At 34.6% G+C, this 14,274-nt stretch overlaps 1 protein-coding gene across 1 annotated transcript in view; it reads right to left on the bottom strand.

Moving 5' to 3' along the window:
* Window positions 1-14,274, bottom strand: part of CRYBG3 (crystallin beta-gamma domain containing 3) — a 120,595-nt gene that overhangs the window by 42,986 nt on the left and 63,335 nt on the right. The window contains exons 9-10 of the mRNA XM_074192306.1: window positions 6,482-6,596; window positions 1,075-1,110 (exon numbers count right to left, since the gene is read on the bottom strand). Coding sequence (XP_074048407.1) covers window positions 1,075-1,110; window positions 6,482-6,596 — 151 coding nt within the window. The remainder of the gene's footprint in view (window positions 1-1,074; window positions 1,111-6,481; window positions 6,597-14,274) is intronic.

Below are 14,274 nucleotides of genomic sequence, written 5' to 3'. Positions count from 1 at the left end.
AGAAAACCAATTATAATGAAATATATTTATCAAAATATTAGAAGCAAAATCTTGGTTCTCCCTTATTTATGTTGAAATTTCATGTTTTGGTAATTGATTCATCTTATATTTATTTTTATTTCTGAATAAACACAAAGGATATAACTAAAACAAAGCCATATTCCAAATTTCCAAGAGATTTCTTCTTTTTACATCTTAAAACAAGTTATTCCCTCTTCTCTCTCCTTCCAATAGGCATAGTTTACATACTCCTTTAGTTATTCCTGTCATTCCAGTTTCTCATTACATCTTAGAAATGTAATCTGTTCTTAGTCCTTTTCCAAGCTGACTTCTTTAGAGAGCTAATCTACTTGACATGGATTCAACTAAACTTTCTGTAAGGATGACTTCTAAGTCCTAACAATTCTCAAAATCCAGATTCATGCCTCTAAGTTTATGGGCATATCCTTTTAATTGTTCAGTATTCACATCAATCTCAGTATATTACAATGAGTCAACAGTGTGACAGAATAACAATATTGCCAATATTGCTTTGAGATTAGCAAACCACTTTACAAATATCATCTTATATTATTCCCATGACAACCCTGGGAAGTAGGTGCTAAACTGTGAGCCCAGGGTCACATAACTAGTAAGTATCTGAAGGCTGAATGGATTACCCAGTTCTTCCTAACTTAAGATCCCAGTACTTAAGATCCACTATGTAGGCAGCATAATATATAATAGTAAGAAAATGTCAGCCACGCTGTTCTCTGTTCTAGTCAAACGTATCTGTTCACTCCTATGTACTACATTTTTTCTATTTTTTTCCTGTGTACTACTTTTTAATAGGAACAGAACATTGACTGTTTTTTTACCAGGTACTGTGGATACAAAGAAAAACAATAAAGCAGTCCCTAACTTTAAGAAACTTATGTTCTAATTAGGAAGCAGACATATATGCCAAAATCTGTACATAACAAGATTTGTGCAGAACAGAAGAAATAGCCTTAGAAGGAAAGGCACTTTAGAAGTTAGGGAGACAGTGAAAGGCCCTCTACAAGACAAGGGATGGACCAAAAATTAAACACTTACCCTTAAATTCATAGGCATTTCCACCTTCAATCCACCCTAAAGATGAAAGTTTTAAATTTTAAAATTTTAAATTAAATATATATAGAGACATATATATAAATACAGATTGTTCCTTCAAATAAATAAATTCAAATAAATTCATAAATTGTATGAGAAATTAATATTAATAAAGACTACTTGCTAGAGATTGGATTATAAATTGAGCAAGAAATTAACACCCTTAAAAGCATTTATATAGAATTATAGCTGAAGTCAAAGGCTCATATAAGTCTTGCTGGTTCTTACTATCAAGAGAAGGGCTTAGAATACTATTATTTCAAAAGACAAAAAATGGTTTTACAATCAAGAATAACCTATGGGGGGTGGAACCAAGATGGCAGCATGAAGGGGAAAAAACTCATTCCCCAGTAACTCCAAAAGCTGTCAAATGATGACTCTAGGCAAAATTTAGAGGGGTAGAACCCACAGGAAGACTGGGTGATACATTTTCCCAGTCCAAGATAGCTCTACGGGAAAGGTGTGTTTCACCCAGACCTGGGGTTGGAAAAAAGCTCGGCCACAGCTCAGTGGAGCCCAGCCCAGTCCAGCCCAGCCCAGCCCAGCCTGGGGATCACTGGGAACAGCTTGAAGGGAAGGTGAGAGAACTCTGCTGCACCAGAATGAGTGTGGAGTGAGGAGCACCTTAATAAGGAGATAAGAAAGCTCTCTGAAGAAAACAAATTCTTCAGATGTAGAATGGAGTTAAAGGAAGCTGATGACTTTACAAGAAGTCAAGATACAATACTTTTTCAACACCAAAAGAATGAAAACTTAGAAGAAAATGTGAAATATCTCATCAAAAAAACAACTGATCTGGAAAAACAGATCCAGGAAAGATAACTTAAAAATTATCGGGATACCTGAAAATCATGATCAGGAAAAGAGCCTTGACCTCATTTTAAAAGAAATCCTAAAGGAAAATTGCCCTGACATCCTAGAAGCAGAGGGCAAAATAGAAATTGAGAAAATTCACTGATCTCCCCAAATAAAGAGATCCAAAAAACCCCACAACACCCCCCAGGAATATTATAGCCATGTTTCAGAACTCCCAAGTCAAAGAGAAAATATTGCAAGCAGCCAGAAGGACAGAATTCAAATACTGTGGAGCTGCAGTCAGGATCAAATAGGACTTAGCAGTAACTATGTTAAGGGCTCATAAGGCTTGTAATATAATATTCTGGAAGGTAAAAGAGCTTGGAATATAACAACAGAGAATCAACTACCCAACAAAAACTGAACATCCTCTTCCAGGGAAAAATATGGATTTCCAATGAACTAGGGGAATTTCAAATGTTCCTGGCTGAAATGACCAGAGCTGAACAGAAAGTTTGACCTTCAAATATAGGATTCAGGTAGAGCACAGAGAGCAGAGGAGAAGGGTAAATTATGAGGGACTTAATGATGATGATGAACTGCATGTATTCCTACATAGAAAAATGATGCTGATGATACTCATATTTAACTTCTCATTTTATAGAGCAGGTAGAAGGAGCTTTTATAGATGAAGCACAGGAAAGAGCTGAATTTGAAGATATAATATAATGTAAGGATGGAGTCAGTGGCTAAAAGGGAAATGCACTGGGAGTAAGGGAAAGGAGAGAGGCAGAATAGGCTAAGATATTTCATATAAACATATATATTTTTTACAATGAGCTTTTGCAATGATATGGAAGGGGAGAAGGCAAAGGGGAATGAGGGAACCTTCACTCTCATCAGAAATGGCTCAGAGAGGAAACAGCATACACAGTCAAAAGGGTATAGACATCTAGAGTAAAAAGGAGAGAAGGGAGAAGGGGGGAATGTGGGTGATAAAGGAGAGGGTAGATCATAGGAGAGAATAGTCCAATCTAACACATTTTTGTTTTTACTTCTTGCTAAGGGCTGGGATTGGGTGGTCTGTCTGGATCCCCATGGCCAAGTGATTGCTGGGTCTCAGGGCTGGTATGTGGGCTCAGGGCCTCTTGGCCCCCAGGGACAGTGAAAAGGAGAGAGAAAATATACAGTAGTGGTGAGGAATGGATGGAGGGAATTATAATCAGAAACAGCAACAGTGGAGAAATATGGAAGTAACTTTTATGATGGACTTAGAAGAGCTGATGGTATCAGAACACAGACTGAAACACATTTTTTTTTCTCTTTCCCTTAATTTATTTCTCATGAGGGTTTATATTTTTTTGGGAGGAGGGGGTATTATCTCAAACAAGAATATTTTAGTAATGTATAAAAAAATCACTTGTACAAAAATATTCATAGCAGCTCTCTTCTTGGTGGCAAAGAATTGGAAATTAAGCAAATGTCTTTCAATTGGGGAATGGCTTAAAAAATATGGCATATGTATATGATGGCACACTATCGTTCTATTAGAAGCCAGGAGGGATGGGAATTCAGGGAAGCCCAGAAAGATTTGCACAGACTGATGCTGAGCAAGATGAGCAGAACCAGAACATTGTGCACCGTAGTAACAACATGGGGGTGATGATCAGCCTTGATGGACTGGCTCATTCCATTAGTGCAACAATCAGGCACAATACTTTATTTTTCTTCCTTAAGGATATGATTTCTCTCATCACCTTCAACTTACATCAATGCATACCATGGAAACAATGTAAAAACTAACAGACTGCCTTTTGTGGGGGGTGAGGGGAAGGGAGCAAGAAAATTGTAAAAAATTCAAATAAAAAAATTCAGATCATCCAAGTTAGTCCTGATATATTTATCAGGTCAGGTAATTCTCAATTGTTCAGGGCTATGAATATAACCTGATTACCTCCCTGATTGTGACAGAAAATTGTTCTGATTGGGTTGAGGGACTTGGCTGTGCCTATTGTGACCTGTATAAAGCCATCAAGATAGTTAGATTACAGATTTGAACAAACAGAATGCAAGGAGAACAGACCTCATAAAATGAGGAGGTAGGGAACCAGAGGTACTTTGATCTGCCCTGTTATCTCTCACCTTGACCAGAGGAGAATCTGGTCAGCTTTGGAGGACCAAAGGATTATGACATTTTCCCCCTGTCTTTACAACATCCCTGAGATCACAGTCACTGGCAGAAGTATCTACCTTGAGAACTGACATAAGGAGGAAAAGTCAGATTCTAGACTCTTCAAAGAACTCAGGAGAAAGCTACAGTATCCCTAAAGAGAACATTATGAAAAGGACTTTCAGCAAAGAGGCTCTAAGTTTTCCCTTTGCCACAAGTGCACTTCAAACTTAAGCCCCCTTTCCCTTGGACTCTGTAGACACTGAAGGAAAGTCCATCAGTGATTTGAGGAGGAGGGTGTTTTTCTACCAACTATACAGTCATAATAAATACCTTTTTATAAAAGTAAAATAATAATAACCTATCTGGTCTATATCCCAAAGAGAACAACAACAGTTGAAAGACCCATATATACAAAAATATTTATAGCAGCTCTTCCTGTAGTGGCAAAGAAATGGAAAGTGAGGGAATGTCCATCAATTGGGGAATGGTTTGAACAAGCGATGTCACATGAATGTTATGGAATATTATTGTTCTGTAAAAAATCATAAGCAGTTTAAAAAAGCCAGAAAAGACTTGCATGAACTGATGCTAACTTAAGTGAGCAGATCCAGAATAACACTGTACACAGTGGTTATCAACTTTGTGAGACGGATCGACTATGATGGATGCAGTTCCTCACAACAGTTTGAGTGATCAAAGACAACCCTGAGGGACATGACATTCACATTCAGAAAGAAAACAAAAGAAAAAAACCAAAAAAACCCCAAAATGATGGAGTCTGAATGCATGTTCACTTTTAAAAATTTCTTCTATGGTTTCTCTTATGTTTTTTCCCCTTTAGTTATAATTCTTCATTCACAACATAACTAATATGGAAATATGCTAAACATAATTGTACATGTATTAACTTTTACCATATTGGTTGCTGCCATAAAGGAGGGTGGCGGAAAGGTAAGGTGATGAAAAAATATAGAGTTCATAACCTTGCAAATGGGATGAATGTTGAAAACTACCTTGGCATATAAGTGGAAAAAAAATTTTAAATTAAAAAATAGGATAACCAATATGGGAAAATATAATTCCATATAGAAAAAAGATGGATATGAATTAAAAATGCCTAAGAAATACTGATAGAAAGACCAGAGCTGAGTAAACCTCTGAAATTCAAAGAGAGGAGTCAAAAGATACACTAAAGGATAGATTTTTATCAATTGAAAGGGAACAAACAGTGTAAAAGGCCATTTAGGTAGACCAGTGGATAGAGAACACTGGTTCTGCAGTCAGAAAGATTCATCATTTTGAGTTCAAATTTGGCCTCAGATATTTTAACTAGCTTTATGATCCTGAGAAGGTACCACAATCTGATTCAGCTTCTTCCAGTATTTTTGCCAAGAAAACACCAAATAGGATCATAAGGAGTCATACATGACAACTGAACAAAAAATACAATGATAAACCATTGGGTTAGTTGTCCTTCATTCTTGAAGAGGACCAAAATGACATCACTATATGTTGGGTACAATGTGTCCAACTGTGGCTGATCAGACCAATATGAACTCAGAATGTTCTACAATAGATTGGGCATAAATATTTGATACAAGTATCTGGAGTGGAAATAGCTCCAAATTTGTACATCTTATGTTTCTTTTGAGCTACTACTTTGTTCTGAAGAGAACAGTGCCTTCTTTGACACCTTACTACATGGTCCTATGGTTTCCTATGTCTCACAGTCAATTCCAAAGTTCTTCAAAGAGACCTTGAAAGTGTCTTTGTTATCACTTCTTCTGACCTTTCTGGCAGTGCTTACATTCTGTGAGTTCTCCATAAAACAGTCTTTTGGGCAAATTTCTATGACAAAGACCTCATTTATCAATTATAAAGAGAAATGAGTTAAATTTATAAAAGAGCCATTCCTCATTTGGTCAAAGGATTTGAACAGGCAGTTTTCACACAAAGTAATCTAAGTTATCTATAGTCCTTTGAAAAAATGCTAAATCACCACTGATTAGAGAAATACAAATCAAAACAATTAAAACAACTCTGAGCTACTACCCCACATCTATCAAACTAACTAACATAACAGAAAAGGAAGTAACAAATATTGGATGTGATACAGGAAAATTGAGAAACCAATGCTCTGTTGGTGAAGTGCTATAGTGTTTCAACCATTTTAGAGTAATTTGAAATTGCCCTTTTTCCTAGTAATAACCATACTAGGTACTGAAGTATGGTGAGTCACCATACATATTTAGTCCTGAAACTATAGAAGAATCAAGAAAGAATATAAAATATTGACTTCTCTTTTATCTGGGAAGAGGAAAAGGAATGTTGGAGTCATAGATTCTCACTGGGAAAATGTAGTATTATTTGAAATCTGCTCACCATTTGAAGGGGATGAAGTGATTTCATTTCAGATAATGAAATCTCAAAAAGTCCATGGCCCTCTTCCAGAACTGTCACTTGTCCCTTAAAATTAACATCTGGGTAGGCAAGCCAACTGAAAAAGATAAGGCAAAATAGTTAGTGCTGAAACTTGATATCTGGGACTGCTAGGCCTTCCTTCATATTTTTTCATTGAATCCACTGATATTCATATTTATAATAAAGCCTTAATTTCAACCAGAAACTCCTCCTTTCTAACTGGAAGGGATAAGTATATTCGAAGAGACCCTGAATGAACCTGAATTCCAGAAATCCTTATGACTATCCCAAGCTTTAGGAGACTTAGAACTGGTTGAGGGTCTAAAGATGATGTCATCTTTACTGACACAACTCATGAACTTAAGGATTTAACTATGAATATCAAAGGTAAAACACTGACACTGTGTAAGATTAAAATGATAGGGCATGCCTCTGTCCCCAAGAATCTTAATAGAGTTTATATATATATATATCACAAATATGCTTATTTTTATAAAATATAAGTTTAAATGAAAATGATACATATCAAAATCACAGGCTCCGTAATGGAGCACAGAAATTATCTAGTTCAACTCTTTCATTTTATGAAAAATGTTCTCTGCAAGATACTCTATATGTAATCATGGCACCTGTCTTTCAAGTTCTCCAGTGAACAAGTTCCAGAGAGTAAGAAGTTTACTCTACTTTTGGATCACTGATTGTTGAGAAGTATTTCTTTTTTTCTTTTTATCATTTAACTTCATTTTTCCAATTACATGTAAAGGTAGTTTTTAATATTCATTTATTTGCAAGTTTATGAGTTCCATACTTTTCTAGCACCCTTCCTTCCATCCCCCCCTCTCCATGGCAGCAAACAATCTAATAAAAATTGTACATGAACAATTGTGTTAAACATATTGACAAATTAGACCTGTGAAAGAAATGGAACTGAAAGTGGGAAAAAAACCATTAAGAAGGAAAAACATGAAAGAAGTTTTTAAAAAGTGAACATATTATACTTTGCTCTGCATTCAATACTGAATATTGAATATGGTATCAACATTTATATTCAATATTGAATACTTTTTTCTGTGTATGTAGATGGCATTTTCCCTAACAGGTCTTTCAGGATTATCCTTGATCATTGAACTGCTGAGAGGAGCTGAATCCATCACCTCACAATGTTGTTATGTGTACATTGTTCTCAGGTCACTTCACTCAATATCAACTCATGTAATTCTTTCTGTGCTTTTCTAAAGTATGGTCACTCAGATTTCTTTAGTACTCCATAACATTCATATACCATAACTTTTTCAGCCATTCCCCAATTTCCAATTCTTTGTCACTACAAAAAAGAGCTGACATAAATATTTTTGTATATGAGGGACTTTTCTCATTTTTAATGATTTCTTTGGGATAGGGATCTACTAGTGGTATTACTGGATCAAAGGGTATACAGTTTTATTGCCCTTTGGGAATAATTCTAAATTGCTCTCCAGAATGACTGGGTCAGTTCACAATGCCATCAATAGTGCATTAGTGTCCCAATTTTCCCACATCCTCTCCAACACTGATCTTTTTTTTTTGTCTTCTAAGCCAATCTGATAGGTGTGAGGTGATAACTCATAGTTTAATTTGCATTTCTCTAAATCAATAATGATTTGGAATAATTTTTCATATGAGAACAGCTTTAATTTCTACAACTGAAAACTACCTGTTAATATCCTTTGATCACATATCAATTGGGGAATGACTTGTAGATTTCAATCAGCCATTTTGCAATTTATAAACTCCATCTCTTGTTTGTTCATTTCTTATTCTCTTAATTTGTCTATGGTATCAACCTTTATATGTAAATCCTGTACCCATTTGGACATTATTTTGACATGGAGTCTATGCCTAGTTTTTGCCATACTATTTTCCATTTTTTCCCAGCAGTTTTTGTCAAATAGTGATTTCTTATTATAGAAGTTAGTATCTGGATTTCTCAAACAGTAGATTACTATAATAATTTCTACCATTTCTTTTTTACCTAATTTATTCCACTAATCCAATTTTCTATTTCTTAGCCAACACCAGACAGTTTTGGTGACTGCCGCTTTATAATTTTAGATTTGGTACAGCTAGACCACCTTCCTTTGCATTTTTTTCATCAATTCCCTTAATATTCTTGACCTTTTGTTGTTCCAGATTAATTTTGTTACTATTTTCCTATCTCGTAAAACAGTTTTTTGGTAGTTTGATTGTATGGCATTATATAAATAATTTAATTTGGGTATGTAATTTTTATTATGTTAACTTGGCCCAACCATGAGCAACTGACATTTTCCCAACTATTTAAACCTGACTGTGTGAAAAGTCTTTTATAATTGTGTTCATAGTTTCTGGATCTTGGGAAATAGATTCACGAGTACTTTATGTTGTCTACAACTCTTTCCATCTTTTGTTCTTGTTATTTGTCATATATGGAAATATTGCTGATTTATGTGGATTTATTTTATATCCTGCTAATTTTGCTAAAGATGTTATGTCAAGTAGTTTTTCAGTTGATTTTCCAGGGTTCTCTAAGTATACCATCATTTTATCTGCAAAGAATGAAATTTTGTTTCCTCACTGCCTAATCTAATTACTGCAAATTCTTTCTTCTCATTTTGCTAAGCTAATTGTGTCTAATATAATACTGAATAATAAAGGCAATATGGCATCCTTATTTCGCCCCTAATGTTACTGGAAATGCTGCTAGTTTATCCTCATTACATATAATGCTTGCTGATGGTTTTAGATAGGTACTGTTTATCATTTTAAGGAAAACTCCATGTACTCTTATATTCTCTAAGTGTTTTTTTAATAGAAATGGGTGATGTATTTTGTCAGACTTTTTCAGCATCTATTGAGATAATCATCTTTACTTTTTGTTATTGATATGATCAATTATTTTTTTTAATATTCAACCATTGCTGAATTCCTGATATAAATTTTACCTGATCATGGTGTATTATCCTAATAACTTGCTGTAGCATCATTGCTAAAATTTTATTTAAGATCTTTGCATCAGTATTCATTAGGGAGATTGGTTCTGTAATTTTCTTTATTTTGGCTCTTACTGGTTTGTGATTCAGTACTATGTTGGTGTCATTAAAGGAATTTGGCAGAACTCTTTCACCTATTTTTTAAAAATAGTTTATATAGAATTGGAATTATTCTTTAATGTTTGATAGAATTCACTTGTAAATCCATTGAGCCCTAGAAATTTTTTTTCTTAGAGAACTTGTTGGTGTCTTCAATTTCTTTTTCTGAAATGTGATTAAGTATTTTATTTCCTCTTCTGTTAAATTTGGGTAACTTGTGTTTTGCAAATATTCATGTATTTCATTTAGACTCCCAATTTGTCAGCATATAGTTGGGCAAAATAGCTCTGAATTATTTAACTTCATCTTAATTGGCAGGGAGTTCAACTTTTTCATTTTTGATACTAGCAATTTGGTTTTCTTTTTTTAATTAAGTTTGATCAGATTTATTTTATTTTTTTAATAAAAAATCAACTCAGTTATACTTACTCAATAGTTTTCTTATTTTCAATTTTATTAATTTCTCCTATGATTTTCAGAATTCCTAATATGATATTTAATTGGGGATTTTTAATTTGTTCTTTTTCTAGCTTTTTTTATTGGTAAGCTCAGTTCATAACCTATTTTATTCATTTGAGCATTTACAGATACAATTTTCCCCAATAACTGCATTCACTGTATCCCACAAGTTTTGATATGATGTCTCATCACTGCCATTGTTTTGGGTGAAATTGATCATTTTTAAGATTAGATTATTTAATTTCCAATTAATTATTGATTTATCTTTCCTTAGCCCTTTATTACAGAGGTCTAACACATCAAATTTCTCTCAAATTCTCAGTTTGCTTCTCGTTTATTCTGTGTTAGATTCATCTAATTCTGAGAAAGGGAAGTTGAAGTCCCCCCACTATTATACTGTCTTTCTCCCTGGAACTCATTTAGCTTCTCCTTTAAGAACTTGGATGCCATACTACTTGATGCATATATGTTTAATAATGATGTAACTTCATTGTCTCTCTTGTGCCTTTTAAGAAAATGTAGTTTCCTTCTTTATCCTTTTAAGTAATGAGAGCTAATTTTGCCTTTGCTTTGCCTGAGATCAGGACTGGTATCCCTTTTGTTTTTACTTCAACTGAAACATAATTATTTTGCTCCAGCCCTTTAGCTTTGCCATGTGTGTATCTCTTTGCTTCAAATGCATTTCTTGTAAGCAACATGTGTGTGATTCTGTTTTTTAATTCATTGTTATCTGCTTCTGTTTTATGGGAGAGTTCATTCCATTCACCTTCATAGATATTACTAATTTTATATTTTTATCCCATTTGTACTTTTCTCTTTGCTTTCTTCTTATACACCCATTTTTTTTTTTGCTTCTGACTGCTGCCTCTCAATCAGTCCTCCGTTCTCCCTTTCCTTTTTTTACTTTTGTTTTTAACTTTTACTTTACCTTTACTTTTACTTTTGCCCTCCCTTTTATCAGGTCTTTCTTCCCCTTCCTCTCCCCTTCCCTTCCCCACTTCCCTGTAGTATAGAATAAATTTTTTAAACCTAATTGGGAATGTTTGATATTTCCTCTTAGGGCCAAATCTGTGGAGAGTAAGATTTACTCAGTGTTCACACACTCCCATTCTTTCCCTTTACAGTAATAGGTCGTTGTGCCTCTTCACGTTGTGTTATTTATCCTCTAAAGCTTTGTCTTCTAGTATAATCCTCTTCATGATTTGTTTTAAACCATTTTGTACCCACAACTTCTGTCAAGATAAGACTCCTTTTATCTGTTCTGACAGAAATACAATTCTCAAGGATTGATTAATAAGCATCATTACTTCATAATAACTTCACTCCCATAGCCTCTTTTCAAGTACACTCCTCTCAATATTAGAAATGCAATTCTCAACCATCATAAGCATCAAATTATATTCAATTTATACATACTCTCTTTCCAAGAACCCTTTATAGTAAAATACTCCTCAAGAGCTAAAGTATCATGTAAAGCAAAATCACTTTAGGATCCATTTATACTCACACCCTCTATATATACTCCTTCCAACTGTCCCAATAAGAATACAGTCTTCATGTGTGTAAGGCACAATCACCTCATGAACCACCCCCTCTAAATATACTCCTTCCAACTGTAACTCTCATTTAAAGTAAAATCACTTCATGATCTATTTTCATTAAGATTCTCCCTCCAACTATATTCATCCCTAATGAGATAAAGCATAGTCACTTTCATGATCAATTTATACTCATATGCTGTCTCTAAGGATGCTTCTTTTAACTATTCAAAGAGAAATAAAATTCTCAAGAGTTATATTGTTTTCCAGGGTAGGGATGTATATATTTTTACTTTATATACTTACATTTTTCCCCCTTTCCATTTACCTTTTTACACATCTCTTGAGTCTTCTTTTTGAAGATCAAATTTTCTGTTCAGTTCTGGTCTTTTTTTATCAGATAATTTTGAAAGTCTTCTATTTTGTTGAAAATACATCTTTTCCCTGCTAATAAATTGCTGAATTTTTCAGGATAGTTGATTCATGATTGTAACCCAAGGTCCTTTTGTCCTTCAGAATATCATATACAGGACCTTGGATCCTTTTATACTGAAGCTGATAAATCCTGCTTAATCCTGACTGTGGTTCCTTAGTATTTAAATTGCTTCCTTTTTTGGCTGCTTACACTATTTTCTCCTTTAATTGAATATTCTCAAATTTAACTAAAATATTCTTAAGTTTTTATTCTGGGATCTCTTATTTTTGGTTGTTTTTTTGGGGGTGGGTTGGATTTTTTTGTTTTTGCAACGCAATGGGGTTAAGAGACTTACCCAAGGTCACACAGCTAGGTAATTATTAAATGTGTGAGGCCAAATTTGAACTTAGGTCCTGACTCCAGGACTGGTGCTCTATTCACTGAACCCCTAGCCGCCCCTATTCTGGGATCTTTCTGGATGTGAGCAAGGATTCTTTCAAGGATTATTTTGACTTTTTATTCTAGGATATTATGTCAGTTTTCTATAATTTCCTGCAAGATATTTTCCAGGCTCTTTTTTTTTTTTGACTGAGGCTTTTGGGTAGATCAATGATTTGTAAATTATCTCTCTTGGATTTATTTTGAGCTTGATTGTTTTTCCTAAGAGGTTCTTTACATTTTCTCCTATTTTTTAAAGAGATGGAATAACTCTTAAGAGGCACTGGTTTCCAATTGTCCAATTCTAATTTTTAGGGGTTTTTTCCCCTTAAGTAAGCTTTTTGGTTAATTTTACATTTAACTGAGTTTTTCTCCTTTTCCAGTTGGTCATTTTTTACTTTTAAAGGAGTTATTTCTTCAATTTTTCATATTTTCCTGAATGGCTCTCATTTCTTTTCTCCATTTTCCTTCTTCCTCTCTTCTTTGTATTTCAAAATCCTTTTTGAGCTCTTCCAAGAGATATTTTTGGATTTAAGATCAATTCATAAACCCCTTTAAGGCTTCGGGTAAAGGCATTTCACCATTGTTTTCCACTTCTGAGATGGCATTTTATCACCCTATCAGAATAGTAGCTATCTATGGTTAACTTTGTTTTTTTTTGGGGGGGGGGCTCAATTTGATAGTTGAGCTCTGCTTCTGGGACACATGGAATATGAGCTCAAGCTTTTTTTGCTGGGGTCAGGATCTGATCCCAAGCTTATTACTTGCTCATGGCACTGCCTATGTGTGGTTTATGCCTGAATTAAGAGTAGCCCAAGACCCATCCTTTGTACCAGCATTCCCAGGGCTTGAACTTTTTATCTTCTGAACTGTTATTGGAACCCTCACTACTGGCTTGCTTGCAATACTGACTTGCTGAGCCTTGACCTGAGCTTTGCTGTTGTAAAAATCCCCTGCTGGCTTTCCAGCTCTCCCATCTATCCTGGGCTATACTCCCGTCTTATACTCAGGTGAGATAGACCTTTCCTGAAATTCCTTCATGATATCTTGAGTTGCGAACTCATCTGTTAGACGCTTCACTTAAAGTTGTTTAGGGAAAAAGTTCTGGCTTCTCCAAAGAGAGCAAGTCTTATCTTGCCCAACAAATATTTCAGAAAAGATATTTGTTTCCCTCCTCCCTCTCTTTCTATCTCTTTTTATCTCACTCCTACATCATTCTTGGCCTAAGACCTTTAAAACTCCAGGTCTTGGGGCAGCTAGGTGGCACAGTGGATAAAGCGCCAGCCCTGGAGTCAGGAATACCTGGGTTCAAATCCAGTCTCAAACACTTAATAATTACCTAGCTGTGTGGCCTTGGGCAAGCCACTTAACCCTATTTGCCTTGCAAAAAACCTAAAAAAAAAACCCAGGTCTTTCCAAATGAATGAGAGTCTTGTCTGTCCACATCTTTCATGTTTAGTACTTCTGAAATAGAGTTTTTAAAAATACAGGCATAAATTTATATTTACCTTCTTAATTTGATTACATTCAGTCTAATGTTTTATGTCTTATGTGACCTATGAATTTGATGCCTTTATCTGAATCACTGATAAACAGTGGTAGGCAAAGGAAAAATTCCTAAAGGCTGTGTAGATTTCCTTCCAAGATGACAAACTATTATTATCACAGAAATTATTTTTCAGGTCAAGTTTAACTAGCTTTCAATACACTCAACTTTAATGTCTAGGAAAACTATATATTTTTCCCTATCTCTTGTCCTGTTAATTTGCTAACATTTCTATTTCAAATAGCAAAAAA

This window comes from Macrotis lagotis, chromosome 6 (genome assembly GCF_037893015.1).
Source record: "Macrotis lagotis isolate mMagLag1 chromosome 6, bilby.v1.9.chrom.fasta, whole genome shotgun sequence".
NCBI lineage: Eukaryota > Metazoa > Chordata > Mammalia > Peramelemorphia > Peramelidae > Macrotis > Macrotis lagotis.
This window is presented reverse-complemented; position numbering and strand designations above follow the sequence as displayed.